The sequence below is a fragment of the Drosophila persimilis genome, unplaced genomic scaffold (genome assembly GCF_003286085.1).
Source record: "Drosophila persimilis strain 14011-0111.01,24,50 unplaced genomic scaffold, DperRS2 tig00000431-arrow-pilon, whole genome shotgun sequence".
Classification (NCBI taxonomy): domain Eukaryota; kingdom Metazoa; phylum Arthropoda; class Insecta; order Diptera; family Drosophilidae; genus Drosophila; species Drosophila persimilis.
In genome coordinates this window covers 6,085,717-6,112,114 of record NW_020825312.1, presented here as the reverse complement: position 1 = coordinate 6,112,114, position 26,398 = coordinate 6,085,717, and the positions used below count along the sequence as shown (strand labels likewise).

Genomic DNA, 26,398 nt, shown 5'->3' with positions numbered 1-26,398 from the left:
GTTCAGAGAGCTTTGAGTTTTGTTTCCTTTTCTTTTCTTTTGCTTTTATTTTTCTTAGTTTGGTTTTGTTTGATTTTATTTTTGTTTCGTTTCGGTATTCGCAAAGCAAAGCAAAGCGATTTATGCGGCATGAAAAATATCAACATCAACATCAGCTCCCGGGCTCGGGTTCGGACTCAAATCGAAAAAAACATTAACATCCAAAAAAACACGATCTATCCCTTTTATCCCCCCCCTACGAATTCCCCCACCTCACGGGCCCATCGGTCCATGGCGTATGCCAGCGATGTCCATGATTATTGGACAACACAGCAGCCCTTCTTCTTGTTCTTCTTCTCATCGATGACGACATGACTAGCCGACGTTGGTCCCGGCACCACCTGCTTCGACACCTGGCCCAAGGCGGTGACGCCGTTGGTGCTGCTGTTGCTCTGGCCCTCGGGACGTCCGCCGCCGCCGCCAGCAGTTGCATTGCCCACTGCCGCCGACTTGCTGGCGTGGGAATTTGTACCATTTTGTGCTGTTGCTTGATTCTGCGAGAGCTGTATTATCAAAAGAGAGGGAGAGAGTATTAGAAAGTGTCTGCCATGAGACTCCGACTCCGATCGAGACTTACATTGGTTCTGGTCACGCTCTCTCCGACTGCTGTGCCGCCATTACAGTTGTCATCGGCATGCTGTGCGCTGCCATTCCCTATTGTACGATCCTCCGTGGGTGTGATGGGCTTGCCACCTGCATAAACAAGGGCACTTTAGTAATTCACAGTCAAAGAGAGAGAGAGAGAGAGAGAGAGGGAGAGGGAGAGAAAGAGCTCAGGACTAACCGCGAATCATGTTGACAATTTCATCAGCCTCTCTGGACAGATCGCCGCCAGGACGAAAGGGATTGTCCCAGCCAGAATCAGTGCTGCAAACACACATGAAATTATAAGTCAATAGATCATTAGGATAGATTCTGACTGCCGACGCACCTCTGCTGACGATCATAGGCCGCCCCAAGGCCAATCTGCTGGTGCTGCTGCATCGTCGCCGCTGTCGTGCTCATTGTGGTTGGGTCGATTGTATAGCTACCGATCGTTAGATCCAGGCCGTCTGAATAGGGCCCCAGGATATACTCCGCCGGTGGACAGATCTGCTGCGGCTGACTGCTTTGGTATATGGAAACGCGCACAATTGAACGCTCCGATCTGCAAACAAAAGAGACCAAAATCTAATTACACTTTCAATACATTATACGATATATGTACGTATGTACGCGGTTCTATATTCGGCGAGAGCGGTCACGGGAGAGATCACGCATCGTCGCTTGTGACCTTAAAATAGTCGAGCAAGTGCGTCACGGCGCCTCAACCTCAATGTCAATTAAATCAAGTCATTTGCCAATTGGTTTTTCAGCAAATTTTGGAATCTGATTCAGTTTCAATTGATTGAAAGCCTCCGCCCCGGGTCCCATAAAGCCCCACAGCCAAACAGCCCGTCAGATACGGGGGGCGGGGACACTTTCCCGATATGGACCGGGGGCTATTGACCACCCATGAAGCCCATGGACGTGAAGTATGTACACACATATGTCTTGGAAAATGGACTGGAAACCCGTTTTATGTCTCTATCACGTTCTGCTTGGCCTCATCCACGATCCACGATCCGCGATCCCCGATCCCAGCATCGTATATTTGTTCAAGTGCATGGATTATTCAGAGCGTTCGAGGAGAAGTGCTTTCTTTTGTTTAATTTTAATTCAAATATCTGGAGATTTGTAGAACTACAAGATCCTAACTGATTACATATGATACCCAATGGTCCTTAAGGATCAATGGATCTAATATTGGATTACCACACGTATTTCCCCCTAGAATCACCCTATTTCAATCATGACAACATCTGACATTCCGGATCGATTGATCAATCGTTTATGCAACATTTTGTTGTATGTAGAGCTGCTTCCATAAAAGACACTGATAACTGGCTCTGTTTGATGGCTAATGACCTCACACTCCATACACTCTATACACTCGATCGATATGTACATTCGATGGATGCCAGTTTTGTATTGCTAAACGAATTGTATGCTGTTTAAATGGAAATGGGAATCGGGTGGATTGGATGGAGTGATGGAGAACTTCTCTAGAAAGAGCTTCATTGAATTGTGTGGATAATATGGTAGGGAAACGGCTTTCTTGAGTGGACACAAATGTATCCCATGGTAGATATAAATTCCCATTGTATATTATGATGAGGATGAGGGCGATGAAAGAGCCATCGCATGGGGAATATGGATGGAAATGGAGCAAGAAAATATGAGCATTCCATCCCATGGTGTATAAATATACATAGTATCTAAAAGGTGCTGTGGCACACTCTCTCCCCCCTTGCCATTTCCCTATCATACATACGATATACCCTCATGAACATTCACTTGCCATCTCATGCATACATACTTATGTACATCATTCGTGGCGGCTGTTTATTGTTCAAGAACTTTGACCCTAACCTACACACACAAGCACACATGATAGTGGTATTTCGTATATTCTATGGGAAGAAGAAACCTGTCAAAAGTTATCGAAAGAGACACAACGATGACACATGAAGACAGAAGCAAGTGGAAGTGGAGGTGGAGATGGAGGCGGAGGTTGGAGTCGAATCAAAACTCAAATAAGGCACAAAAGCTCCCGCTCCACCCTCTACCAGCTAGGTGTCGCTGGTCCCAACCCCTTCTCTCTAGTTGTTTTATCTGTTTGCATTTCAAAGACGGTGTACACTTCATAACTCAATGTTCTGGCTGCTCTTGTTGCTGCTGTTGTTCGAACAACCCATTGAACATGTGAACGATTGCGTCATGTGCCGAAATTGATATGCGAATGCGAAGAGGAACAACAAAAGCAGCGACGCGTCGCGACGACTATCTTCTACAACTGGAACAAGAACAAGAACAGAACACACAAACCAGCACCAGCAAGCAGTAACAGCACCAGCAAGCAGTTACAAGCAGAAACAAGTTTTCCCAAATGAACAACAAGAACAAGCAGTGGACGTACGGGATACCCTTTAAGCTAAGCAGTACTATACCCAGGCAGATGGTCGCTGCCGCATGTCGCCATAAGCAAGCAATACTAATTGCAGTAGGTACGGGCTATATACATGCATACATATGTACACAGGTAGTACTAGTATTTGAACAAGGAACAAGGAAAGGTGGAAAGTTCATACATATATATTCTTAAGATGTTGGGAAACTAACGCATAACTGGGCTATACACAGTCTTTCATATAATTCTTTGCAGACTCTTTGGACTATCTTCCAATTGTAGAATTTGTTTGGAAACCATTCTTGAATTTTTTGAATGTGCTTTGTATTTTATTTACTCAATTATTGGTCTCAATATCTCATCAATCCGACTGAATGAGCCGATTGGTAGCTATAGCTAGTAGATTTTTCATCTAATGCCTGAATCTCAATCTCCTCTCATCACATATGCTTGCTTAATCCAAGAGTATAGGGTACTAAAGAAGTAACTTTTGTATTTGGCTTTTGAGAAGAGCAAAGGTTGTTGAATCGAAGTAAAAGGGAGGCCGTTGGCTGGAGGGAGGGCGGTGGGGGCTAGGGGGCAAGCGGATTTAACGCTAACTCGTAAACTCCATTTTCGAGTGCTCCGAACAAATTGAACAACTAAAAAAAATGGGAAATTAAAAGAGAAATAAAAACTTGTTGCCATTAAGAAGAAGTGAGAGGGAGCAAAGAAGAAGCTGGAGAAGAAGACCAGCAAAAGGGAAGCAGTGGCAGCGGGCAGCATCGTCGGCAGAGACGGCGCGCGTCAGCAGCAATGATGAGCGCATACAAAAATGAACCGCCAACGCGCGCCTCCCTCCCACCCACCACTCCTACCGCAGCAGCAGCGACGCCGGCAGCGCAGCGGCTTTTCAATTAGTTTTGGGCATACAAACACACACACACACACACAGAGAGAGAGAGAGAGAGAGAGAGAGAGAGAGGAAGAACGACGTCACAGCGGGCCAAAGCTTAAATAAGAGAGTGAAAATTAATTTAACAAATTATACGACTCTCTTCTCTCAAGCCCCACCCGCGCAAACGTGTCCCAACAACAGCAAGAAATATTCCAACAATTTTTGGTTTACTTTTTGCACTTGAAAATCGAAATCAAAAATGAAATAAACAGCAGGAGAGGAGAATTCCTCTCCTCAGAAACTGCAATGCGAGGATGATTTGTGGTCATAAATACCCCTTGGCATGAGGGGGGCATAATGATTCTGATCAGATGTTTCCAATAAAAACAGAGAGGCTCTATAGAGTGTGCATATTGTGCATATTCCAGGTCTCCGGATTTTAAAAGGATCAACCCAAATTACGTTTCTGTTTTAGAATGTGTCGGTCCAAAATCCCCTTCATGGATTAAAATCTTTGCATTAGTTAAATAAAATCCAAAACAAGAGCCCCAGATATACATATTTCCATAACTAAGCGAAATTTAAAAATCTGGTTTTTGTTCGGAAAGCTTTTATGGTTCTGAAACCGCTCTCATTTGATGTGTGTTATGGCAAACACATAGGAACAATGGGTATCAACAGCTTCGGAGCTCCTATTCCTTTGATTTTGTTTTTGTTGTTGCTGTTGTTGTTGGGCGGGATTGGGGGTTGCAGGGGAATGGCATTTCATTTTATAATTTCAAAATATATACACCACACACACCCATTCGCACACTGTGTATTGTATAATATATAAATAACAAAACGGCGCAGCGGCTAAAGCTAATTTATGTACAAACAAGGCGCTGTTTTAACATACACACTAGCACAGTGGGACAAACGGGCAGAGTATTTTAATTGCGTTTAGCAGTGGGACCCAGGGTGCGGGGCGGTGTCGCTCTCTCTCTGTCTCTCTCTCGCTCTCTCGGCATAGTTCTTCCGCTCTCTACATCTCCCTCTCTCTGTGTGTATTATTTTTTGCGATGAACTCACTTTGCGCATCCAACCCACTGTCGTGTGGAGGGGGAACCAACAATTACACAAATACTGCCGCTACGTACGACTGTGTCCGTTTGTTTGTGTGTCTGTTTGTGCACGAATTACTTTCGAATCGTACAATTTTTGTTGCTGTTTAAATTACTTTTGTCTTTTCGATATTGTTTCTTTGGTTTTGGACTTAATCAACACTGCGGCATACTGCTACTGCTTATACCACCACCACAACCACCCATTCCACCAACCACTTGCACTTGCGTGTGTGCCACTCTCTCGCTACCTCAGGCCCGACACTCTCTTCACACTCCCCCAATACAGAGACTCTCTTCGCACTCTACCTCAACGAACACTCTCTGAAACTCTTCCACTCCCACTCCCCCCTTAATCAAACTGTTTTGAGAGTGTATGTGTGTGTGTCCCTCTTTGGCACGCACGATTGGTTTTCAAGCAGAAATAGCAAGGCAGCCCTCTATCGTTTTCGTTCTTCGTTTCCCTCTTTTGCACTGTCACCAACTGTCAAATCTTGCATTTGTTATAAACCAATTTCCACGCACTTGACAGGTGAGGGGATGCTCCAAGCTGCTCCTCCAACTGGGTAGGAAAGGGCACGAGCACGGGACGACACAAGATTCTACGCGCGTTTTACGTACGTGTGATGTTCCTCTCGCGACGGCGTAAAAAAAAAACAGTTCGTAGAGGAAGACGATTCCCGCACACGAGTTTTGTTGTTGGCTGCTGCTTTGCTTTGCTTTGCTGCTGGTGCTGGTCTGCGACTAAGCGGAATGCCTGCCTGTTTGGCGATGCTTGCTGCTAAAAAGTAAAAGATACAAAAAACTCACACATAGACGCGAGCGTGAGCGCATGAATGTTTGCAGGAGCGCGAACGAGCAGCACACCAACAGAGAGAGGCGGCAGAGTGCTGAGAGAGAATTGGAGTGCGACCTATCACATGCTATATGGACAGTGAGGTATGGCAGTCGCACTCTGTAGAGTACATTTTTTTTTTGATACGTTTTCTTTATATCACGCGACGGTGGTCGCGCACTATTTTGAAAAATAATCCTGTAATCGCTCTCAGAACGCCTGCCCTGCCAGCTGACAGCCCTTGGAGCGAACATGCACGGTGACAAGGCATATTTATAAAAGGTGGAGTGATTTGCCACACTCTTTCACGCTCTGCACGACCAACTATACATGGAACTATCTTAATGGAGCAGCTCCGTAGAAATGCCACACCTTATATAAATATACCTTCGTGGGAGGCAGAGCGCAGCATTTAGCTCTCTCTCTCTGATTTCATTTGAAGTTCAAGCAGCGTTGCCACCTGGTTGCTGGATTTAAGGTAGCGCGTAGTAATCTTTTATTAATTCGGATTTACACCTGTAAAAACAAAAATATATATTGGATTTCCTCATTGCATTTCTGACACACAAAAACTCTACTCAGCTCCGCCTGGCTGGACGTTACGATTTCCGTACATTTCATGGCACCCAAAAAATAAACAAAAGATTCATACTTTAAATGTGCCAGCATTCAGCCGCCTGTCATGTACATACGAGTATTTAATGCGTTCTATTTTAAGAAAAGAAAAACATTCCATTTCCAAAATATTCGTGCATTTCCCTGGCTGGCCTGGAAGCGGATCGGCGCGAAAACGGCGCGCAAAAAGTTCTGGTTTTCGGACAAACAAAAACAAACACGAAACGGCAGCCGGCAATCTCTTTTTTTGGCAGCTGCTGTGGTGTTAGCGGCAGAATCACAAAGGCAGCCCATCCGGAAAAGCGAAAACCAGAAATCATTTGCGTCGTTTTGTTGTAAGCTACGATGCGCAATAGCAAACAAAAGCAACAACAACGCACATTTCGTGTAATACAGTACAAACAAAAACACAGTCAAGAGAGAAAAGGATAGATTCGGGTGCCGAAGCTTTTAATACCCTTGCAAAGACGTCGATTAATATGTTATTATTGCTTCATGTATACTGTGTATGCATTCACTTGTATTCTTCGTGTAGGAAAGATATGACTCTATGCAAAGTTACACTGCGGAACCATGACCTAACCCACGTGGAAGACGTAGAAGCGTTCCAAACATTTGTTTGAAACCATCATAGCCTCTGAAAGGGTATAATAAGCAAACAAAACCTGTGTGCGCCACATCTGGCAACGTCGTTAAGCCAACAAACATGACATCACTTTTTTTGCGCACTCAAAGTAATGGAAGAGAGACGAGAGGAGTGTGAGTCAGTTAAAGAGAGCAAGCACAGCTGTCTCTCTTGCTGCTAGCGTAAGTAAGCTCTCTCTCTCGCTCTACTTCTTCGTCTCTCATGCTGTTATACACAGCAGCAGCAAACCGAAAATAATAAAAAAAAAGAATACAAAATAAAAAAAAATCTGAAAAGGAAAAACATAAACACGTAACCGCATAAAGGTATGGTGCGGGTGAAGGGGGCGGGAAGGGGGAAGCTGGCTGATAGATGGAAATAGATAAAAAGGGAGAAGAGGACATGCATATAGGGGGGGGGGACTGTCAGTTGATTAACAGGGCTGCCACTGGCAGCAGCAGTAGAGGGCTGCCCCGCGGCTAACTGGCGCACAGTGGGGTCGGCTGGCACTGACTGATGCTGAAAGTTGGGGTCCCGCGTAGGTGAACGTCTATGGCTCCCGGAGGCCCCTCCGCCACATTCTATTGTTCACGAAACTATGTAGATCGCTCAACCACTCATACATGTGCACGCAAACAGAGAGAGAGAGAGAGATGCTCCTCACGTAAATAGGTAATAGGGCTGCGGGCACAGTGGTACAAAAGAGCGCTACCAATTTAAATATGACGGCGCACATGACCCAATCCATCTATTTATAGCACTTACTACTCACCGCCTAAAACCCTCACTCCCCTTGATTTATGATTTCCTATATTTTTGGGCATTAAAGTGATTTGAGATTATTTTTGAGTGTTAAAAAGCTTGATAAGTACTCGTACATATGACTACAATACCACTGATAATGGCTCGCATCGAAGATCGATGGCGGACAGAGCATTATGCGAAAATGAAATCACATGTGTTTTGGTTTTACCAAGAGATTAAGTTTTACACGACGATCGCAGGATCTGCAAACGGAGAGGCACCTGTAGCATTTGTGGATTATGTGCGATCTTCTTCTACTTCATCCCACTGTAATGCTGCTGGCAGCGGCAAAAACAATGCAAGAAGCAGCAGAACAGCAGGCAGGCAGGCAGGCGGGCAGGCAGAGTGCAGTAGCACAGCAACGCACTGCTGACCAGAGGCACAATTACCGTTAGGCATTACAACAGAGTGACAATGGGCGATGTGGTGGCTATTGCCGTTACTTCTGCTTTGGCTTCTGCTTCGGCTGTGGGAAGCTCTGATGATGGGAGGAGAGGAGGAGCACATTCATACATATGTATGTACTCGCAGATGATGATGATGATGACGATGATGGGCGCTCTATGCATGTCAAGAGTGTGCCCGGCTCGGTCGTCCGTGGGTACCGGAAAATCAATTGACGGACAGTTCGAGATGTACTTTCACAATGGTTATAGATAGATGCAAGGCCCCAGCGACAGAGATGTGGTATAGGTGCCATGTACATGTACAAGCACAATGGGGCGATCGAATTTCTATCGCTCACTTGAAAGACAGACCCAAAACAGAATCATGTCAGGGGAGGCGAGGCGAGGCGGGGAATAGTACGAGTCCGAGGCCAGCTGTTGATGCAGCCTCCCTCCTCCTTGGGCAACACCTCACCACATAATCGATAATACGAAGACCGACAGCACAAACCCATTCTACGAGTACTTGATGTTCCACGACGTAGGGTGAAGGGTGTGCAGGGGTATATCGGATTCAGGCAGTGTTGCAGTCATAGATTTTAGTTTAAGCAAGCTGGGCAATCCATTCAGCTAGGAAGAGATAGTTTTAGCGATTCCCTTTCTCCGCGCTATCCACACATCCCAAGATATTAAGAGCGCTTTTTCGACAGCTTTTTAGATCAAATATCAACAACAAAACCAGTAGTCATTCCCAAGAATGTTCCAATTCTATTTGGGGGATTGGGAATGGGTATCGACTATAGTAGTTCTTTAATTCCCTTCCTCTGTCCTCTGTGGCTAACTAACTGTAAGAAAGAAAGTTCTACAGCAGGTGACCGCTCTCTAAGCTTCATAGCTGGATGACATCACGCTCTACTCAACGACTCGACGACTCGACCGGCGAATTAAAGCTCTCTACAAAGCACAAGCACACATTCGGAAGCATGTGGGGTGCGCAGAGAATACGCTGGAATCCGTTGTCCGTTCAACAAAAAGGTCACCAATGTGTGGCCTAATCTCACCAAAAGTGGAAGAAAAGACAGCGAAAATGATTGTCATATTTGCGTTGATTCGTCAAGAAACGCAAGTGGTATTCCGACAATTATTTCGGACTTGATTCCAGAAAAAAAACTAACTGTTTGACTAAACAGCTTTATATTTTGAAAAGAAAATGGTTACCAAAATACCAAAAGAAATTACATTTTCCAAAAAAAATAAAAATCCGTGTAGTAGACCCCACTTATTGTACTTTCGATAAGTGCGTGAGTTATCGCTTTTATGAATGAAGATAGCAATCGATAGACCCGCTCAAATGGCGCGATGAGAGGTTTTAAACACCACACAAGAGAACGATAAATTGCTGAGGGGGTGGGTGCCGGCTGCCGCGCCCATAGACCCGAAGACAGATACACAAATGCAGCCAAAAAAGATGTGGGTCAACAACCACCAAACGAAGTTTGACCCACATTTATATTGCTTTAAAATGCACACACACACACACACACTCCCCACACGCACACGCAGCGAGAGAAAGAGAGAGAGGGTGAAAGGTAGACGGAGACAGCAAGTCATTATGTAATAAAGCGATGACGCAGAGCAGCTTAACGGTATCCCAGTAGCAAGTCGCAGCCCCAAGTCCCCAAGACGACAACTGATAACGATGTCGCGACGACGTCGGCTGCAGCGCCGGCGCATTAAAAACTTCAATTGGAGTTTGCTTCGGCAGAGGTGGAGGTGGAACACGATGCGAAAGGAACACCACGAAAAAGGGTACCAATAGAATCAATAGGGAAGGGAAGGTTTAAGGGAAAACCTTTAATATGCATTGCAATTTTGAAATATAATCAATATGAATGCACTTGAAATAATACGAGTACCACCTTGAATGGAACTCGGGGTTTTGTGAAAAGTTGCAAGCTATAAGAAACAAATCTCTGTTCAGAATCACTATACCACAAGCACTGCCTGCAATGCACCCGACATGCAAGAGGGCATGCAAAAGGACGATGGATACCAAACAAACCTAAAACCATCTTCCAATTGAAATGATAAGAACACAGACAGACAGCGAGAGAGAGAGAGAGAGAGAGAGAGAGAGAGTGGAAATGGGATAACGGTACACACAGCGTCTAACGTTTGCATGTGTGCATGGCTTGTGCATGTCTCTTTAAACGGAACTGCCAGCCCCCAGCGTAATTATCGATTTAAAAAATATTTTTCGTGTGTTTTAAGCCAGGAAGCGGCTAGAGAAGCGTGGGGGGGGGGGGAGTGGCACAGAGTTCATTGCATGCTTTCTGGGTGAAAAGGCAGCTCTTTTGCATGGGAAAAAGGGCCGCTAAGGAGGGGATCAGCCATCTGCCGCAGCAGCTTAGTTATGGATTGGCCCGAAAAACCGAAAAAAGAAGAGAATGTGGGGTACACATAAAAAACCGAGCGAAACAAAAGTGAAAGCTGCCAAAAGTCATTAGACGGATTTTTTAATGAGGTAAAAGTAGGCCCTAATTCAGGGCACATAAAACCATGCAATGAGACACAATAGGAAGGGGGAGCGGCAGCAGTAGCGGGATTCATTCGCCGAATGTCTACTGTAGGTACTCCAACTCAGATTAAGTGGAAACGGATCTAATTGGAAGAGAGAGAGAGAGAGAGAGAGGGAGGGGGTTGGGTTGGGTTGGAGTTTCAGTCGAATGTTAGATACATAATTCTACCAAAAATTGTGGATGCCACAGCCTCCACATCTTATATCTGATTTAAAATATATATTCCCATGAAGACACTGCCTATTTATCCTATTCATGCCGAAGGAATGAATCTCCAAAGACAGCTACCCAGAGGCTATGTGCTTCCTGTTGATTCTGAGATACTTTTACAGATACCCTCCACAGATGTTTACAGAACTATGCAATTATGTATGTACATATATCCACACGACAGATACTTACTCTTCTTGAACCTCAATGCCGCTGTCGTCCATATTTAGTTTTGCATAGTCACCGTGTCCGGCTAGCGGAAGGTGCGACTGCGACGCCTGCTGCAGCTGACCCGCGGCCACAGCAACGCCATCTGTCGCGGAGGTCGCCGCCTCAAAGCCAAAGGTCGCCTCCACGTGCTCCGACAGCGGCGTGGGCGTCTCAAAGACCAATGTCTCCACCATGGATCCCTTGGAGGAGCCGAAGGAAACGCTGAAGTGACAGAGATAGAGAGGGAAAGATTGGAGTAGAGGAGCAGAGCGAGGGGGAAACATTGTCAGGGTCACGGTAGAGTGTAACCCACCGTTTCAAGCCGACGCTTTTGGTTCCCAACTTGCTCAGTTTTCCGGCTTTCTTGGGGTTGCCGGTGGCGGGTGGGCGTGGAAATCTATCGCTGAGATCGCTGGACAGATCATCGCCAGCGCCAGCGCCGGCTTCGACGTCACCGTCAGCGTCGCCGTCCGCAGATATCGTGCTGTTCTCGTTGTTGTTGTTGCTGCTGGCGTTGGCGCTAGCGCCGCAACTGCTGCCGCTGCTCGCGCTGGCCTCGTTTCTTGTATTGTTGTTGTTAATGTTCTGCCGCTGCTGGTGGCGCTGCTGGGACGGATGTGTCGACGTCGTGGTTGTCGTATGGACAAGTGGCAGCGTTGTGGGCGGAGAAGGAGCAAGAGCAGCGACATCCTCCTTTGGTGACCCGCTCAGCAGCAGCGTTCGCTCGTCGCAGGCATCCATTGCGCTGGCGGCGGCGGTGGTGGCGCCGGCAGAGACAGCGGCACCGTTTGACGTCGAGGCGAGCATTGCGGTTGCGGATGGTGCAGAGGCGTCTTCAACGAGATTCGGTTTCCGTTGGGGATTCAGCAGAGGAGCTGAAGAGGCATTTCGAGCTGTTGTCAGAGCCGTGGACGCGGACGCGGACGCTGGACGCGGACTGGGATTGGCTGTCGGTGGCGGTGGCGGCGGCGGCTGTCTGGGTCTGGCTAGGGCCAGCATATGTGCGTGAGGAGTTGAATGCACCCGTTGCCTCACGCACGCAAGCCCTGCAGTTTCTCTCTGGCTCCCGCCGATCGTAAGCGATGCACCGCCTCTCTCTGGGTGTCCCGCTCTCATGCAGCAGCACTGATTTCTGCGTATCCTGCTCTCACACGCACTCACGTGCTCTTATGGCCTTTTTGCCTGCACTTTCCGCGCACCGTGCGTGTGGGTCCCCCCTTTCTTTCGCGTCGATCGTTGCAGTAGTCGCCTCTCCGTGTGACCCTCTCTCACGCACGCACATACACGGCACGGCCGACACAGAATAACGGCACACAATGGTAGGCGAGTGAACGGCGGGGAGGGGACAATGCGGGATTGGTAGAATGTTGGCAGCGCTTTTGAGTTTTGAGTGCTTTATTTCTTGACGCTTGATTGAATCTAAACCGGACGCAGCAGTACGACGCAGCGGCCACAGACAGAGACGCAGACAGAGAACACAGACAGCAGCGACAGCGACTGACGGCTGATGGTAACGGCGACCGATGACGACAATTCCTGCATACGAATGCTCTTTGCCTTTTTGTTTCACCTTTTCTTCTTTCACATATCACACAGATATGCAAACACTCACACGCACAGCACACGAGTACAATTTCCGCAACAAAAAACAAGAAGAATATTAACACATTAGCACCACCGTCGAGCGGGGAGATGGAGGGCAACAAAAACAGCGGCAACGGTGACCGCAGCAGCAGAGCCAACGGCAGCAGAGGTGGAGGACGAGGACGACGCGACTGCACTGCTATATATCTGCTGTTGCATTAACACGTTTCTTGGCACTAACAAGTTTATAAATAAATGTGCATTTAATAAATTCGTTTTGCGGCTTTGTGGCTGCTGCTCTGTTGCCGTTACAATAATTTCGTGTGTGTATATTTGGCTGCGCTTCGAATTTCTGCTGCTCTGCTGCGACACTGCTCTGCTGATTGCGGATGGGGAGTGTTGGTAAATGACGGCAGCAGTGTGGGTGTTGAGCAACGCAACAAGTCCAACCATTTTTCGCATGTATTGGAACAAGATACATATATACTATAGTAATACAAATTTGCACTAACATTCATTTGATTATTAAATTGGATTTGTTAGCAACATACATGGCAGCACCCGAAAACGTTTCCCTCTCTATGTAACTCACCTTGAAACTTTCCTAGAGATGGGACGATGGTATCGATAAGCTTATCGTCAAATTCCTTCAGGTCATATTCCACTACACTTCAATACCGGTATAATATCAAAAACAAGCACAACAATAAATACAAAATATTTCAGAGTATGAATTTATGGTCTCTTTGCTGTTGCTTTGGCACCAACTTGAATACAAATTTCACACTGGCGCATATATACATTTCGCTCTCACTACCTGATTTCCCCCGTAAGATTTTTAGTGCTGGTCACACTGTACCCAATTGAAGTGTAGTGCGACCATTAGAGATGCGATAATACTCACCGGGTTGCCATGTAGCAAAATTAATTCAATTCAATTTGTGGAAATCTTAGACCATTTTTCTTTAAGCATATATTAATATGCAATTAAAGTGACTAACTCTACAAAAAGCGAACGATTAAGCGGAAACAGGGCTTGCATTAATGGCTTTGAAAGTTATACGTTGATTACATGCTGCCTGGCAAAGTACATTCGCAAAAATACCACTGCACGGGGCCACAGGGCGAAGCATATCGCTCTCATCTCTATTTAAAATTCCAAAAATGAAATTGCGTGCATTCTAAATGGTAAAAAGCTGATTATATGCAAAACCGGGCTCCACAAACCTTAATTGAACCCCGAAACGAAGCCACAAATCTTTGGGGCAGCTTGGTGTAGTATAGGAACAAATAGCAGCAGGAAAAACAATCAAAATAAGGCATGCATCACACAAACACGCACGCACAGCGACACCCACACTGCGACAGACACCCCCTCATGAGCAAAGCGAATTTTTTTTGTGAATTTAAAAACAAAATGCAAAAATGCAACTACAGGCGCGGTCAAAGAAAATAAATAATTAAATAATTCATAACAAAATGGTTAATAAAGGTTAGTGTTTTTGTGCTTGCGCGTGTGAGTATGTGTGTGCGTTTCGTTCTGTTGCAAAACAAAAACACACCCAAACCCCTCCGGCGCCCCCGCCGCAGCGCAGAAGCAGGTTAACCCACCAAAATCTCCGCAGCAGCTTAACCCCTTGAAAATCTCTAATACTAAGCTGTGCGACATAACAGCAAGTGCGCGTGTCGTCGAAAAATGCAAAATAATAAATTAGCTTACATACGTACTTTTTTTCGATTTGCATTTGCACTGCGGCACTTGTCTTCCATCTCGCTCGTGCCGCCGTGGGTGCCCCGCCTAGCTGTGTGTGAGCGAGTGAGATGGATGAGTCATTGAACGGCAAACACAAAAGCAACAGCAACACCGCGTGAAGGAATGAGAGAGGGCTACAGGCCATATGTCGACTATGGGATATACGCTTTTCGGATGAATTTTGACCCATTGCCGCTGTAATATTTATCCGATTGAAATTATTTTTGTTATACAGATAGATAATAGGTATGTTTACCAATATGCCAAATTTGAGGTTCGTGTGTTTCGAATTGTACATGTTAAAAACCATCTTTCGTTGCGCATCCATGAATGCCATGGAGTTTTCTGGGCCTCTAGCTCTTGGAGTTCCAGATACCCTACGAATACCAGCTATAGAAATAATCATAGCCTATTGCCGGTTCGACTTTGGCACCTTGCACTCGAAACTTTTGTGGCTTACACCGGTTAGCCCGGTTACAGAAAAAATAGCTAGAACTTGAAGGATTGACCAACAGTTTGTAGAAATTAATTACATTTTCTTTTGCAAGGCAGAGGAGGTGACCGGCCCTATAAGGTGTATATAATCTAGAAATTGTGTCAAAATTAATCGGGGCTCCCTCCGATGATAGTGTCGCTCAACTTTAATCACTGTTCCATTCTGTTCTGTTTCAGCCACATGGGAACCATGACAAAAGACTACGACTATCTGTTGAAAGTTCTTCTGGTGGGTGACAGCGATGTGGGGAAGCACGAGATACTCTCGAACCTGGAGGATCCATTCCCCGAAAGTCCCTTCTGCAGCGGAAATGGTGAGTGGACCAGAGGACAAATAGAGAGAGAGAGACTTAGACCGGAGGCACTTGGAGACCAAAATCACAAAAATATCCTCAATTCGAATCCTACAGATTGCACCTCTCACATCCTCCAAACGGTAGCATACAAGACAACCACAATACTATTGGAGGGTAAGCGGGTGAAGCTCCAGCTGTGGGACACCTCCGGCCAGGGCCGATTCTGTACAATCATTCGGTCGTATTCGCGCGGCGCTCAAGGTATTATACTAGTATACGATATAACCAACAAATGGAGCTTCGATGGCATCGATCGTTGGCTAAAAGAGGTCGACGAGGTGAGTAATACTTTGGATTGCGAATAATACTCGAGACTATGTATAATTCTCCCTCTTCTCTTCCGATCCGGCAGCACGCTCCGGGCATACCCAAGGTTTTGGTGGGAAATCGCCTACATCTGGCGTTCAAGCGGCAGGTGGCCGCCAAACAGGCCGAGACCTATGCCAGTCGCAACAACATGTCCTGCTTTGAGATATCGCCGCTTTGCGACTTCAACATACGCGAATCCTTCTGCGAGCTGGCCCGCATGGCGCTCCATCGCAACGGCATGGAGCACATTTGGCGGAGCAATAAGGGTAAACTTGAGTCTCATACTCCGTTCTTCTGCTCGCAGTGCGTCTTTTAAACTAAAAGCGAAAGGCAGACATGCGTATCAGCCATCTCAGAACGTGCCAATAATCAGTGTGATATATTATCCCAGAAAAAGTGATCATATCTATAATGTGCTTTTGGAGAGCGAGTAATAAATGGTGCAATATGTAATTTAAAGTTCCCAAAAGTCGCTGCAAGGAAAATGTTAGAAAAGAGCCGTCATTGAATTATTTATTCTATGAACTGAACTAGCCAATTCCATTGTTGATCGATGATAATAAGTAAAGCCTTTAGAGAATTTAGGAACCTATTTCACCATTTCATTGTTACAATATCTGCACCCTGACTATAGGTAGCTTGCTGACAGTTGGGGCTCTATAGAAAGTGCTCCTACCCGCTGCAAAAAGCTGGCCGCTCGCACAGAACACCGTTCTATTTCGCCTTCTCATTAATTTAATTGTTAATTAATTTTTTTAATCCAGAACTTTGATGTTTTCCTTGTGTTGAAGTTCCTTATAAAGAAGTGAATTGTGCTCTTCAATTTGTGGTACGCTGCAGAGCGAGTCGAAGCCTATTAAAACTCTAAGATGTTATGCAGATTCTAGTTATTGTGTGATCAAATATGATATCACCAGAGCCTTCGAAAAATGCTAACGATTGGAAAATGCATACTTGTTTATTGCACTGCTTATATTCGGTGTCCGAATAGTGACTGGTATTGAGTTAATGCCAATGGATTAATTGTCCCTCGAAGGCACAAGCTATAAGACTGAAGTAATGTAGGAATTGTGGGGGAGGTGGAATATATTTGTGGGTAGAATTATGCTTCGGTACATACGTTTGCAACTGTCTGATAGATGAAAAACGCACTGGCGCCCAGAGGAGCTTGTATCCACATGAAATGCCTTATATCTAATGATGTTCTTTTCCTGCCTACAGTGCTCTCGCTGCAGGAGCTGTGCTGCCGGACGATTGTGCGAAGGACGAGCGTGTACGCGATCGATTCGCTGCCCCTGCCGCCCTCGGTGAAGTCCACGCTCAAGTCATACGCTTTGACCACGTCGCAGTGCTACAATTCGCTGACGCAGAGCTCGAAGAGCAAGAACCGCTGCAAGACGCCGACGAGCAGCAGTCGGAACAGCTGTGCGATCGCGTGATCGCTGCCTTGTAGGTCGCTGCTGCAGGCCCACGGCCCACGCGAGCTGCCTACAACATCTGCCTACAACAGCCCCCCTTCCCCATCCGACATTAACTATAATTCAACTATAATTATGTACTCTAGGCTAACACACACCACACCACACACATACACCCCACCACGCACGTGGACTTCTCTCCATAACTCGATTCACATTATTACTATTATTTTGTTTGTTTCCATCGAGATTGATATACTATGTTTTTATTTATTGTCACCAGAAAACAGAACAAGGTTTACTTTTTACACAGTAAAATTTAAATTTTAGTTAATTATAATGCTCCATCTCACACACATCTCGCATCTCAGATCCCATACCCCATATCCCATACACCCTGTATTTTCCGATCCCTTGCATTATTCTAATGTTGTTAATATTATTATGTTTGTATAATTATAATATGTAAAGTGCTGACAACTCGAACAACACTACAGCCACCGCAACACCCACATCATCCGCAACCAATCACCGAACCGAACCGAAATGACACTGAAAGATCAGAAAGATCGCATCGTTTGCCGGTTTATCCATTATTGAATCATACTATATTTTTTTGCATTTTTTTTGTTCGGTTACTATCGATTTAAACTTATTCTTAGAGATGAATGTATTCGGGAGCGAATCCCGCGGGAGGACACACACTCACACGAAAGGCGAATTGATAAAGATAATTCATAATGAACCAAGAAACAAACACACTCTCTCTGTCTCTTTATTTCGCTTCTTTACCTCATGGCCTCATCCACGTATTGCACGCGTACGCTCTGCTCTCTGTCTCCTTCTAGCTCCTGTCTGCCATCTCTTTCGCTTTGGAGCTGGGGATCGGGAGCGGACTAGTGAAAGTTGATGGCATATTTTAGAAAACGTTTTAGTTTAGAAAGTTTTCAGCAATATATTCTGATATAATTCCAGTAAAATTGCATGGAATTTCTACATTTGTTCACGCACCTAATGGGGAATGAAAAGATAGCATTTTATATAGAAAATCAATCAGCTTTAAGAAGGTTTAGCATGTATTTTCATTCTGCTGCATAACGGAGTTTCTGTAAATTCTGTAAATAGTTTTAAAAACAAATTGAAGAGTGTATTCAAATATTTCCAAGGCACGAAACATTACTCAATTTCCAACCATATTACGAAATTCGATACAGAAGTGCATTATAAAAATACGAACCAAAAAAGACTGAGTAAAGGGCATACAAATATTGCATTTTTTATAGATATAAGTTTGGTAATCGAATCAGTCAAACGTTTTTCAAACCTCAAGGTGAGCAAACCTCTTAAGAAAACTTTAACTAATAATTGGCTAATAATACCCAATGGTTCCACTGACCAAAGCAGATACGGGAAATTAGGGAACTATACCCTGTAGTTGGCGAAGATCTCTCCCATAAAAGAACAACGAAACTCCTATGTAACTATGCAAATAGACTGCCAAAATGTTGCCATGTATGTAGATAAACCACCTTAATGTTCATGAAAATATGATAACATTTAGCTACTCTATTATTTATTTAGAGGTATTTAAGGCTTCGACCCAATGAAACGGGGCCTTTCTTCTACGATTTGTTTCGTTTTCAACATCTGTTTGGGGGCTGTCCCTGTCAGATGTGATTAATAGCCCGAATGCAGAGCCAATTTGGTATCGTAATATTATTTAAATGATTCAATTTGGCTTTTGCTTCGGTCGGACTGGGACTTATGTTTGGGTTTGGGTTCGCCCTTTCGGGCAAACCATTTTACGGCTTTTTCATCTTCTGTACCATCTTTCTCTTCTGTTTCTGTTTCGATTTCTGTTGCTGTTTGTTTTGCGCTTTGTTTTACACAACTCCCTCAGTTGGCCAATCAAAAAGCATTTAGGAGGCAAAGTGATCCAAAAAACCGAGATGGGGAGAGAAGAGCCGCTGACTTGAATGCGAAATTTAAAGCAAAATTATTGCAAACATATTTGCATAGATATTGGTTTAGTTTTTTATTGGATTTATTTTTTCTTTCAGTTTCGGGTAAATAAAAAATAAATTTTGATATGAAATAAGTGGCAAAAGTTTGCATGCCATGGATTTCGTTTTAAGAGTTGGTCTTCTGTTCGGAGATATCCTTTACGCATATTCAGAAGAGGCAGAAGATCATTCTAAGCTTCATGGTATTATGCTTTTGAATATTTTTTGTAATTTTTTATGGTTTTTCTGGTGGAATTCTACTGAACCAAATAATAATACTCAATAATTTAAAGCTTTTTAAGAGATCTCAAGTACAGCTTTTGATGTATGTTTGGAGTCACTTTTTATACCCGATACTCAAAATGAGTATTGGGGTATATTAGATTTGTGGTAAAAGTGGATGTGTGTAACGTCCAGAAGGAATCGTTTCCGACCCTATAAAGTATATATATTCTTGATCAGCATCAATAGCCGAGTCGATTGAGCCCTGTCTGTCTGTCCGTCCGTCCGTCTGTCTGTCTGTCCGTCTGTCCGTCCCCTTCAGCGCCTAATGCTCAAAGACTATAAGAGCTAGAGCAACGATGTTTTGGATCCAGACTTCTGTGATATGTCGTAGAAGATGACTATATCTTCTAGAGTGCAAAATCTGAACCAGATCGTATAATTATTACAGCCAGAATCACGAAAACAATTTCACTCTTTCTCGCTCTGTCTCACTCTAACACACAGGTTTCATGGTCGGTTTTGCCAATTGCAAAATATGAGTTCAAGGATCTCAGAACCTATAAAAGCCAGAGCAACCAAATTTGGTATCCACACTCCTGTGATATCGGACCTTGACCGTTTCCTGTCCAAATTTCGCCACACCCCCTTCCGCCCCCGCAAAGGACGAAAATCTGAGGCAACCACAAATCTCAGAGACTATTAAGGCTATAGTAACCAAATTTGGTGCACACACTCCTTTAAGATGTCACTATAAAACGTATATCTCAGAATTTCGCCCCACCTCCATCCGCCCCCACAAAGGACGAAAATCTGTTGCATCCACAATATTGCAGATTTGAGAAAACTAAAAACGCAGAATCATAGATAATGACCATATCTATTAGATTGCTGAATCTGGATCAGATCAGACCATTTTTTTAGCCAAAAGGAACAAATCAATTTGCAGTGGCTACGCAGCGCCCGACGTCACGCTCAGACTGATTTTCTGTCTCTCTCGCACGCACTCTTTGTCGTGTCGTTAAATATTAGCGGCGTCTGCCGGAGGAGAGCCATACTGACTTAGTATCGGGTATAACCGTAGAGTTGCGGTGTCCGCAGCAACTCACAACGTTCCCCCTCGTTCTGTATCTTTTTGGGGCAAGAAAGTTGAGAAGAAAGGTTAAAAATATTCGTATTGTAACTGAAAAGATCGAAGAAGTTCAGAGGTGTCGTATGTTTTGGGAAATTCATCTCGATTATATGTATGTCTAAAAGTATGCGTCCGGTCTTAAGGATTTGTATAGATTGCCTATGAAGAGATTAAAGCACCAGGATTTAGTGATTTATTTCGGAGTAGTATTCCTCTCGATGAGCTTGAGATCACGTGGCCATTCAGATGGATGTTCTAAAGGAAAACTTTGGTGGCTTCTTCTGATCATGATCATTTGGTATGAAATTTGAATCGCTTCCACAACTCTCTACCTTCCATGAGACGCCCTCGTCGTCATTTAGGGATTGAGAAAGTCTGACCTGACCCGCACTGACCTTTCCTACTCGTTCGCGGTCCGAGACTGCAATACCTGGCGGGGGCCGGGCCCAGGGCCGGGGGCCATCATTAGGTCGGTAAGAGCCCCGACGCCGATTCGTTCATGCCTGGCGGATCAATAAACAGAGTCGTTGGTTTTGGCCTAATTATGGAAATGCGCTTGCCTTTTGGGTTGAACTCATTTGCATTTCCCACTGGTTACTGGTTTGTTGTCGCAACTTCTTCTAATCCGTATGCTCCATATGCTCCAGAGGAGCCCGAAGAGAACGGGGCAGGTGTGGGGGATGCCCATGTCGATGACGAAAGCAAGACGAGCCACCGAATGCTGCAGGCGAAAGCCGGAGACGAAGACAAAGATGGAGATGGAGCATCGTCGGGTGATCGTCTCGTAACCATCTGCTCTGCCAGCCCTTGGATCTCTGCGGTCAGAGAGCGATCGAGCGGAGATCTGTATAAAAGCCACCGACTGCAGGCAGTTGGTCATCAGTTAACTCAACGCTTTCTTCGGCTTCGTGAAGTTCCACAGTTTTCGTCCCCCCAAGCAAGAAACTTCCAGCAATGAAGGTGAGTCCCCTAGTCTGTTCTCACCATCCAAGGAGTGATCTCAGCATGTTTCTCCTCTCCTCTCCTACTCGCAGATCTTCGTGTGTCTCCTGGCTGCTTTGGTCGCCACCAGCTCGGCTGGCTTCATCGGCGGCGGCTCCGGCGGTGGCGGCGGCGGTGGTGGAGGCTACAGTTATGGCGTTGGCGGAGGTGGTGGCGGTGGTGGCCATCAGGAGGTGAAGACCATCAAGGTCATCCACCAGGAGGGCGGCGGACACGGCGGCGGCTATTCCGGCGGCGGCTACTCCGGCGGCGGCTACTCCGGCGGACACCAGGAGGTGAAGACCATCAAGGTCATCCACCAGGAGAGCGGCGGACACGGCGGCGGTTTCTCTGGCGGTCACGGCGGTGGCTATTCTGGCGGACACGGTGGCGGCTACTCCGGCGGACACCAGGAGATCAAGACCGTCAAGGTCATCCACGAAGAGGGTATTGCTCTGGGCGGCGGCGGCGGTTATGCCGGCGGACTCGACCACGGATACGGCGGACATGGACACGGACACGAGGAGGTCAAGACCATCAAGGTTATCCACCAGGAGGGCGGCGCCCACGGACATGGCGGCGGTTTCTCCGGCGGACACGGCGGTGGTTACTCCGGCGGACACCAGGAGGTGAAGACTGTTAAGGTCATCCACCAGGAGGCTGGTGGTCTCGGCGGTTTCTCCGGCGGACATGGCGGCGGTTATTCCGGCGGTCATGGCGGCGGCTACTCCGGCGGACACCAGGAGATCAAGACTGTGAAGGTGATCCATGAGGAGGGTCTTGCTCTGGGCGGCGGCGGTGGCTATTCCGGCGGACACGACCACGGATTCGGAGGACATGGACACGGACACGAGGAGGTGAAGACCATTAAGGTTATCCACGAAGAGGGCGGTCACAGCCACGATCACGGACACTCCCACGGCGGCTTCGCTGGCGGTCAGGAGGAGATCAAGACCATCCAGGTGATCCACGAAGAGGGACACTCGCACGGACACGGTGCGGCTCCTCTGAGCAACGAGTACCTGCCACCTGTGTTGTCGGCTCCCCAGCCGGGCTACCTGCCCCCATCCGGTGGCTGGAAATAAATCTCTCCCCCGCGCGCCCTCTCTGTGATTCGGCCTGTGTCATAGCCCCCGAACTGATCCCGAACTAATCCCGAAGTCCCCCATCCCCCCTCCACCTCCCTTGTTAAGTAGTTTTAGACATTTTTTTCTTCCCATTTGTTATTTTTTTACACTGTTCTACGAATATCCATTGTACCTCTCACTTTAGTTGTAAATCGTTCCCACAAGGAGAAAATAAATCATCTGTAAATTATAATGATTCAGAATTTGGCATCCGTTCGGGTTGGGAATTAAGTCAACGATAAAGTGGCAAACGATTGAAGCGCTTGAAGCACCTTTATAGCAGTTTTACACTCCCGCGAGGTTCCTATCGATATCGGAATTACCCAGAGCATGTGTTTACCCTGTCAGATGAAGGTGGTTGCGTCTTGCAAATAGGTAATTTTTGGAAATCAACAAAAAGATACCTAATGCTCATATTTATTTATTATTTCTTTGCAGAGTTCTTGCCCACACCATGACAACCATCGATGGTCTCCTTCCATATATATGCAGTTTCTATTAGACCTTATGGCCATATCTAATGATACAATTTGTATAAAGAATTTGCTTTAAGGATTATGTGTACATATCTTTTCCGTCAGCCATAATTTATTTTTGATCTTGTTTTTATACCCGATGCTCAATAAGCATGGGTGTATATTAGCTTTTTGGTGGAAGTGGATATGTGTAACGGCCAGAAGGAAGCGTTTCCGACACCATAAAGTATATATATTCTTGATCAGCATTAATAGACGAATCGATATAGCCATGTCTGACAGTCCGGCTGTCCGTGTTGGTTGACGCCAAGTTCTAAGAGACTATAAGAGCTAGAGCAACCAAATTTGGTTAGAAATCTGGATTAGACTCAAGATATTCCACTGAATCAGGTTTGTTTCAAACTTTTGCAACGCCCCCTTCAACTCCACAAAGAACGAAAATCTGTGGCAGCTACAATTTTGAAGATACGAGAAAACAAGAAACCCAGAGTCACACACAATGACCATATCTACCAGACTGCTGAATCTGAATCAGATCGGGTCAATATTATAGCCAGAAGGAACAAATTAAATTTCAGTGGCCAATCACGGCTTAATCATCTCTTTCTCTCTCCCACACGCACGCTTCATACTGCAGTGTGCGCCCCTAGCGGAGGGAAGCGAGATGTAACGGCTGGTGTTGGTGTTAGAATAGAAAAGAAGGAAAAATGGAACCAGATGAAATCTCTCAAACGGTTCGACCGATTTTTATGAAATCGTTTCTTTTGAGAGCAGCGATACCAAACGACATATAAAATATATTGTACAAGTTGTATAAATCATAAGCTCACATACATAAATATATATATGTATATTCTCATCCGAAAGTGCTGATTTTTAATATGGATGAAGAATGTCCCTATTGGCATGTGCTCAAACTCAAGCATGAGTCAGATGGTATGTATTGCGGATCAGGAAAAATGCAACTACCTGAAACCTGTTTCTGAAAACCATTAAAACTTTCAATCCATTCCTCCAAACGACATCGTGCGGAGCAACAGAAATAGTTCACAATATTGTTGCAAATGGTTTGCTAGTTTTTATGTAAATGGTTTATACACATTATGCTAGGGAAAGAGAAAGAAAGAGCTTCAGTATTCATCGATTTACCGGTTGATGGGTTTTTTTTTACCTGGATAGTATATGATTTTCTTGAAAGTGAAAACTTTAACATAATTGCATAATGTTTGATCAATCAAATCAGTCTCTGTCAACAGATCTGCTAACATATGTAATGTGTATAAAATGTAGATTTTAAGTAAAATATATTCAGAGGAGTCCTCACACCGAGCACACATATTAACGGCCACTAGAGACACTCGGAATGGAAGCAGAGCGACATTCTGTACTTAAAGAAAACGATATATGTATGTATTAACTAGTAATTTTCTGGAATATGTGGAACAAGTGGCTTCAGATAGTTCTCCATTCGCAAATTGAATGTGAATGTTCTTCATTCACGGTGGAATTCGTTCGATTGCCTTCATACCCTTGGCACTTTCGATTCGTTTCAGCTTCAGTTTCACTTTCAACACTATCAATCGACCAAAATTACCATAATCAAAGCCAAATTAGCGGTAGCTCAACGACCCGTTCATGGATTGGTTTATCGCTGTTATATGTGTATATTTTGTATCTTACAGTTTATTGTTGTTGTGTATTGTATCTGTGTGTAAGCTCGTACGAGTGTGTGTTTTGGGTGATTCAGTGTGTTATGCATATCTATAAATGGAATAAATAAATTTGGGTGAGCATTCGGCTCGGTTCAGCTGGGGCTTCAGCCGGTCCTCACTTGTGGGGCCAGTCATATCGTCGTCGCTTGGCCGTGTCCTGCTCGAGCCGATTCCCACTGCTGCCGCTGCCTCGCAGATACTGGTGCAGGGGCAGCGGTCGTGGCGAGGATGAGGTGACTCCAAGGAGCAGGCTACTGGCTGTCGTTGGCCGCCACTTGGATGGCAGCCAGGGCGAGTCGTAGGGCGATGGCTCCTCCAGCTGGTGGTGCCCCGGAATGATAGCTTGATGACTCCCTGGGAGGTTGCCCTGGGCTGTTGGGTTGACCTGCTGCTGTTCGTTGTGGACTCTCAGATTGAGCAGCAGCTCGCCATCATCGTCGATGAGATTGTACATCTGGGTGCCGGGATGCTGGGTCTTGCCACCCCTAGGATGAGCCCGTTCCAGGCGCACCTGCTGTGGCTTTTTGGGCTTGGGTTGTGGCTTGCTCTTGGGCCGATGGCCGATGAAGCGCGAGGCGCGATCGGTTGCCTGCAGCTGCCGCAGGATACCCAGAGGCAGCAGGAAATCTGATTCGAAGGGCATGAAGCCGCTGGCCCGCACCTTGATGATGTTCCTCAGCAGCGGCTGCTGCGGTGGGCCATAGCCGTAGCCCCTGACCAGACCCAAAAGACTGACGAGGCTCAAAGCGCTGACACTTAGCATTTTTCAACGTTTTTCAGTTACGAGTAGAAGATTCCTTGTCTGTTTGTTATGGATCATGTTCTGCAATCCCTGATTAGATTGCCAACTATTTTGTTCACTCACAAAAGTCACAGTACAACAGTACAACAGCACAATAAAAAACCAAAAAACACTGATATTTAATCGGGGATCAGGGCAGGGATTGTGGAGAGCCAGTGGAGCTCGTTCTAGGCCCGTGTTGCACCAACTGACCAGCGACACGCCGACTGACGGGGCAGCCAGGCCGACCTGAGCCGAGTCGAGTCGGATTGAGTGGAGCTGGCGCACTGTGCACTGCGCTCATAAAAACGAATTAATTAGAGAAAATACCGTTTGCCACAGCCGCACTGTGGGGCCAGGTATTTACATTATATTAATAATCGTACCAGATATTTAGTATCTTTCAAGAGATATATTTTTAAAAAATAGTGAAAATGCAAGTAAATGAAAATCGGCTTAAATTGAAACACTTCGATTACCCTAAATTCGCAGCTAAACCAAACCAAATTCACCTGCTTTCATATGTTATAAGTGGAGGATTTTCTGCACCATGCTGTTGTACATATTTCTGGTTAAGTTATAGCCCACTTTCGACCCACTGTACATGAGCTTGGCCAACACTTTGAATTGAAAATAAAAACATAACTGGCCCGCGAGCTATGGCGTTTATTGTTTGGGGGCTTGTTGTTTGACGGCCAGCAGAGGAGCAGCCAGAGCAGAGCACAACAGAGACTCTTTCCTCTATTATTTCCTCTAGTATTACTCGCATTTCTATGA

The 26,398-nt window shown here is 45.6% G+C and overlaps 4 protein-coding genes across 6 annotated transcripts; 2 read left to right on the top strand and 2 right to left on the bottom strand.

The window, feature by feature from the left end:
• Nucleotides 1-65: 65 nt before the first annotated feature.
• On the bottom strand, nucleotides 66-13,220 carry LOC6597029. Of its 3 annotated transcripts, XM_026989597.1 has the most exons (6): nucleotides 11,586-13,220; nucleotides 11,255-11,494; nucleotides 971-1,186; nucleotides 824-906; nucleotides 617-732; nucleotides 66-542 (listed from the first exon to the last, which is right to left on the bottom strand). In XM_026989597.1, the coding sequence occupies exons 1-6, from the start codon at nucleotides 12,386-12,388 to the stop codon at nucleotides 297-299; spliced, it is 1,704 nt and encodes a 567-aa protein (XP_026845398.1). In that variant the 5' UTR covers nucleotides 12,389-13,220; the 3' UTR covers nucleotides 66-296. The 3 variants fall into 3 exon arrangements, with proteins under 3 accessions (XP_026845398.1, XP_002022121.2, XP_026845399.1); XM_002022085.2 differs by lacking the exons at nucleotides 11,255-11,494; nucleotides 11,586-13,220 and adding an exon at nucleotides 5,630-5,729; XM_026989598.1 differs by lacking the exons at nucleotides 11,255-11,494; nucleotides 11,586-13,220 and adding an exon at nucleotides 5,534-5,607.
• Nucleotides 13,221-13,864: 644 nt separating this feature from the next.
• Nucleotides 13,865-17,948, top strand: LOC6597031 (ras-related protein Rab-40C). Its single transcript, XM_002022087.2, has 5 exons — nucleotides 13,865-14,044; nucleotides 15,282-15,418; nucleotides 15,515-15,738; nucleotides 15,813-16,035; nucleotides 16,991-17,948. Exons 2-5 carry the CDS (start codon nucleotides 15,286-15,288, stop codon nucleotides 17,206-17,208), a joined length of 798 nt encoding a protein of 265 aa, XP_002022123.1. The 5' UTR covers nucleotides 13,865-14,044; nucleotides 15,282-15,285; the 3' UTR covers nucleotides 17,209-17,948.
• A 3,276-nt stretch (nucleotides 17,949-21,224) lies between these two features.
• On the top strand, nucleotides 21,225-22,845 carry LOC6597032 (glycine-rich protein DOT1). Its single transcript, XM_026989645.1, has 4 exons — nucleotides 21,225-21,328; nucleotides 21,459-21,504; nucleotides 21,579-21,648; nucleotides 21,694-22,845. Exons 1-4 carry the CDS (start codon nucleotides 21,225-21,227, stop codon nucleotides 22,608-22,610), a joined length of 1,137 nt encoding a protein of 378 aa, XP_026845446.1. The 3' UTR covers nucleotides 22,611-22,845.
• A 2,110-nt stretch (nucleotides 22,846-24,955) lies between these two features.
• Nucleotides 24,956-25,603, bottom strand: LOC6597033. The gene has a single exon (XM_026989644.1). It carries the CDS (start codon nucleotides 25,601-25,603, stop codon nucleotides 24,956-24,958), a length of 648 nt encoding a protein of 215 aa, XP_026845445.1.
• Between the last annotated feature and the right edge of the window lie 795 nt (nucleotides 25,604-26,398).

Excerpts from the sequence above, each read along its gene's own strand:
- LOC6597029 (XM_026989597.1), bottom strand. The coding sequence starts at position 12,388 with ATGAGAGCGGGACACCCAGAGAGAGGCGGTGCATCGCTTACGATCGGC. Across the intron at positions 733-823 it reads AATTGTCAACATGATTCGCG|GTGGCAAGCCCATCACACCC; the intron begins GTTAGTCCTGAG and ends TTGTTTATGCAG. Across the intron at positions 543-616 it reads AGAGCGTGACCAGAACCAAT|CTCTCGCAGAATCAAGCAAC; the intron begins GTAAGTCTCGAT and ends TTGATAATACAG.
- LOC6597031 (XM_002022087.2), top strand. The coding sequence starts at position 15,286 with ATGGGAACCATGACAAAAGACTACGACTATCTGTTGAAAGTTCTTCTG. Across the intron at positions 15,739-15,812 it reads GGCTAAAAGAGGTCGACGAG|CACGCTCCGGGCATACCCAA; the intron begins GTGAGTAATACT and ends CCGATCCGGCAG. Across the intron at positions 16,036-16,990 it reads CATTTGGCGGAGCAATAAGG|TGCTCTCGCTGCAGGAGCTG; the intron begins GTAAACTTGAGT and ends TCCTGCCTACAG.
- LOC6597032 (XM_026989645.1), top strand. The coding sequence starts at position 21,225 with ATGCCCATGTCGATGACGAAAGCAAGACGAGCCACCGAATGCTGCAGG. Across the intron at positions 21,329-21,458 it reads CATCGTCGGGTGATCGTCTC|TTCCACAGTTTTCGTCCCCC; the intron begins GTAACCATCTGC and ends GGCTTCGTGAAG. Across the intron at positions 21,505-21,578 it reads AGAAACTTCCAGCAATGAAG|ATCTTCGTGTGTCTCCTGGC; the intron begins GTGAGTCCCCTA and ends TCCTACTCGCAG.
- LOC6597033 (XM_026989644.1), bottom strand. The coding sequence starts at position 25,603 with ATGCTAAGTGTCAGCGCTTTGAGCCTCGTCAGTCTTTTGGGTCTGGTC.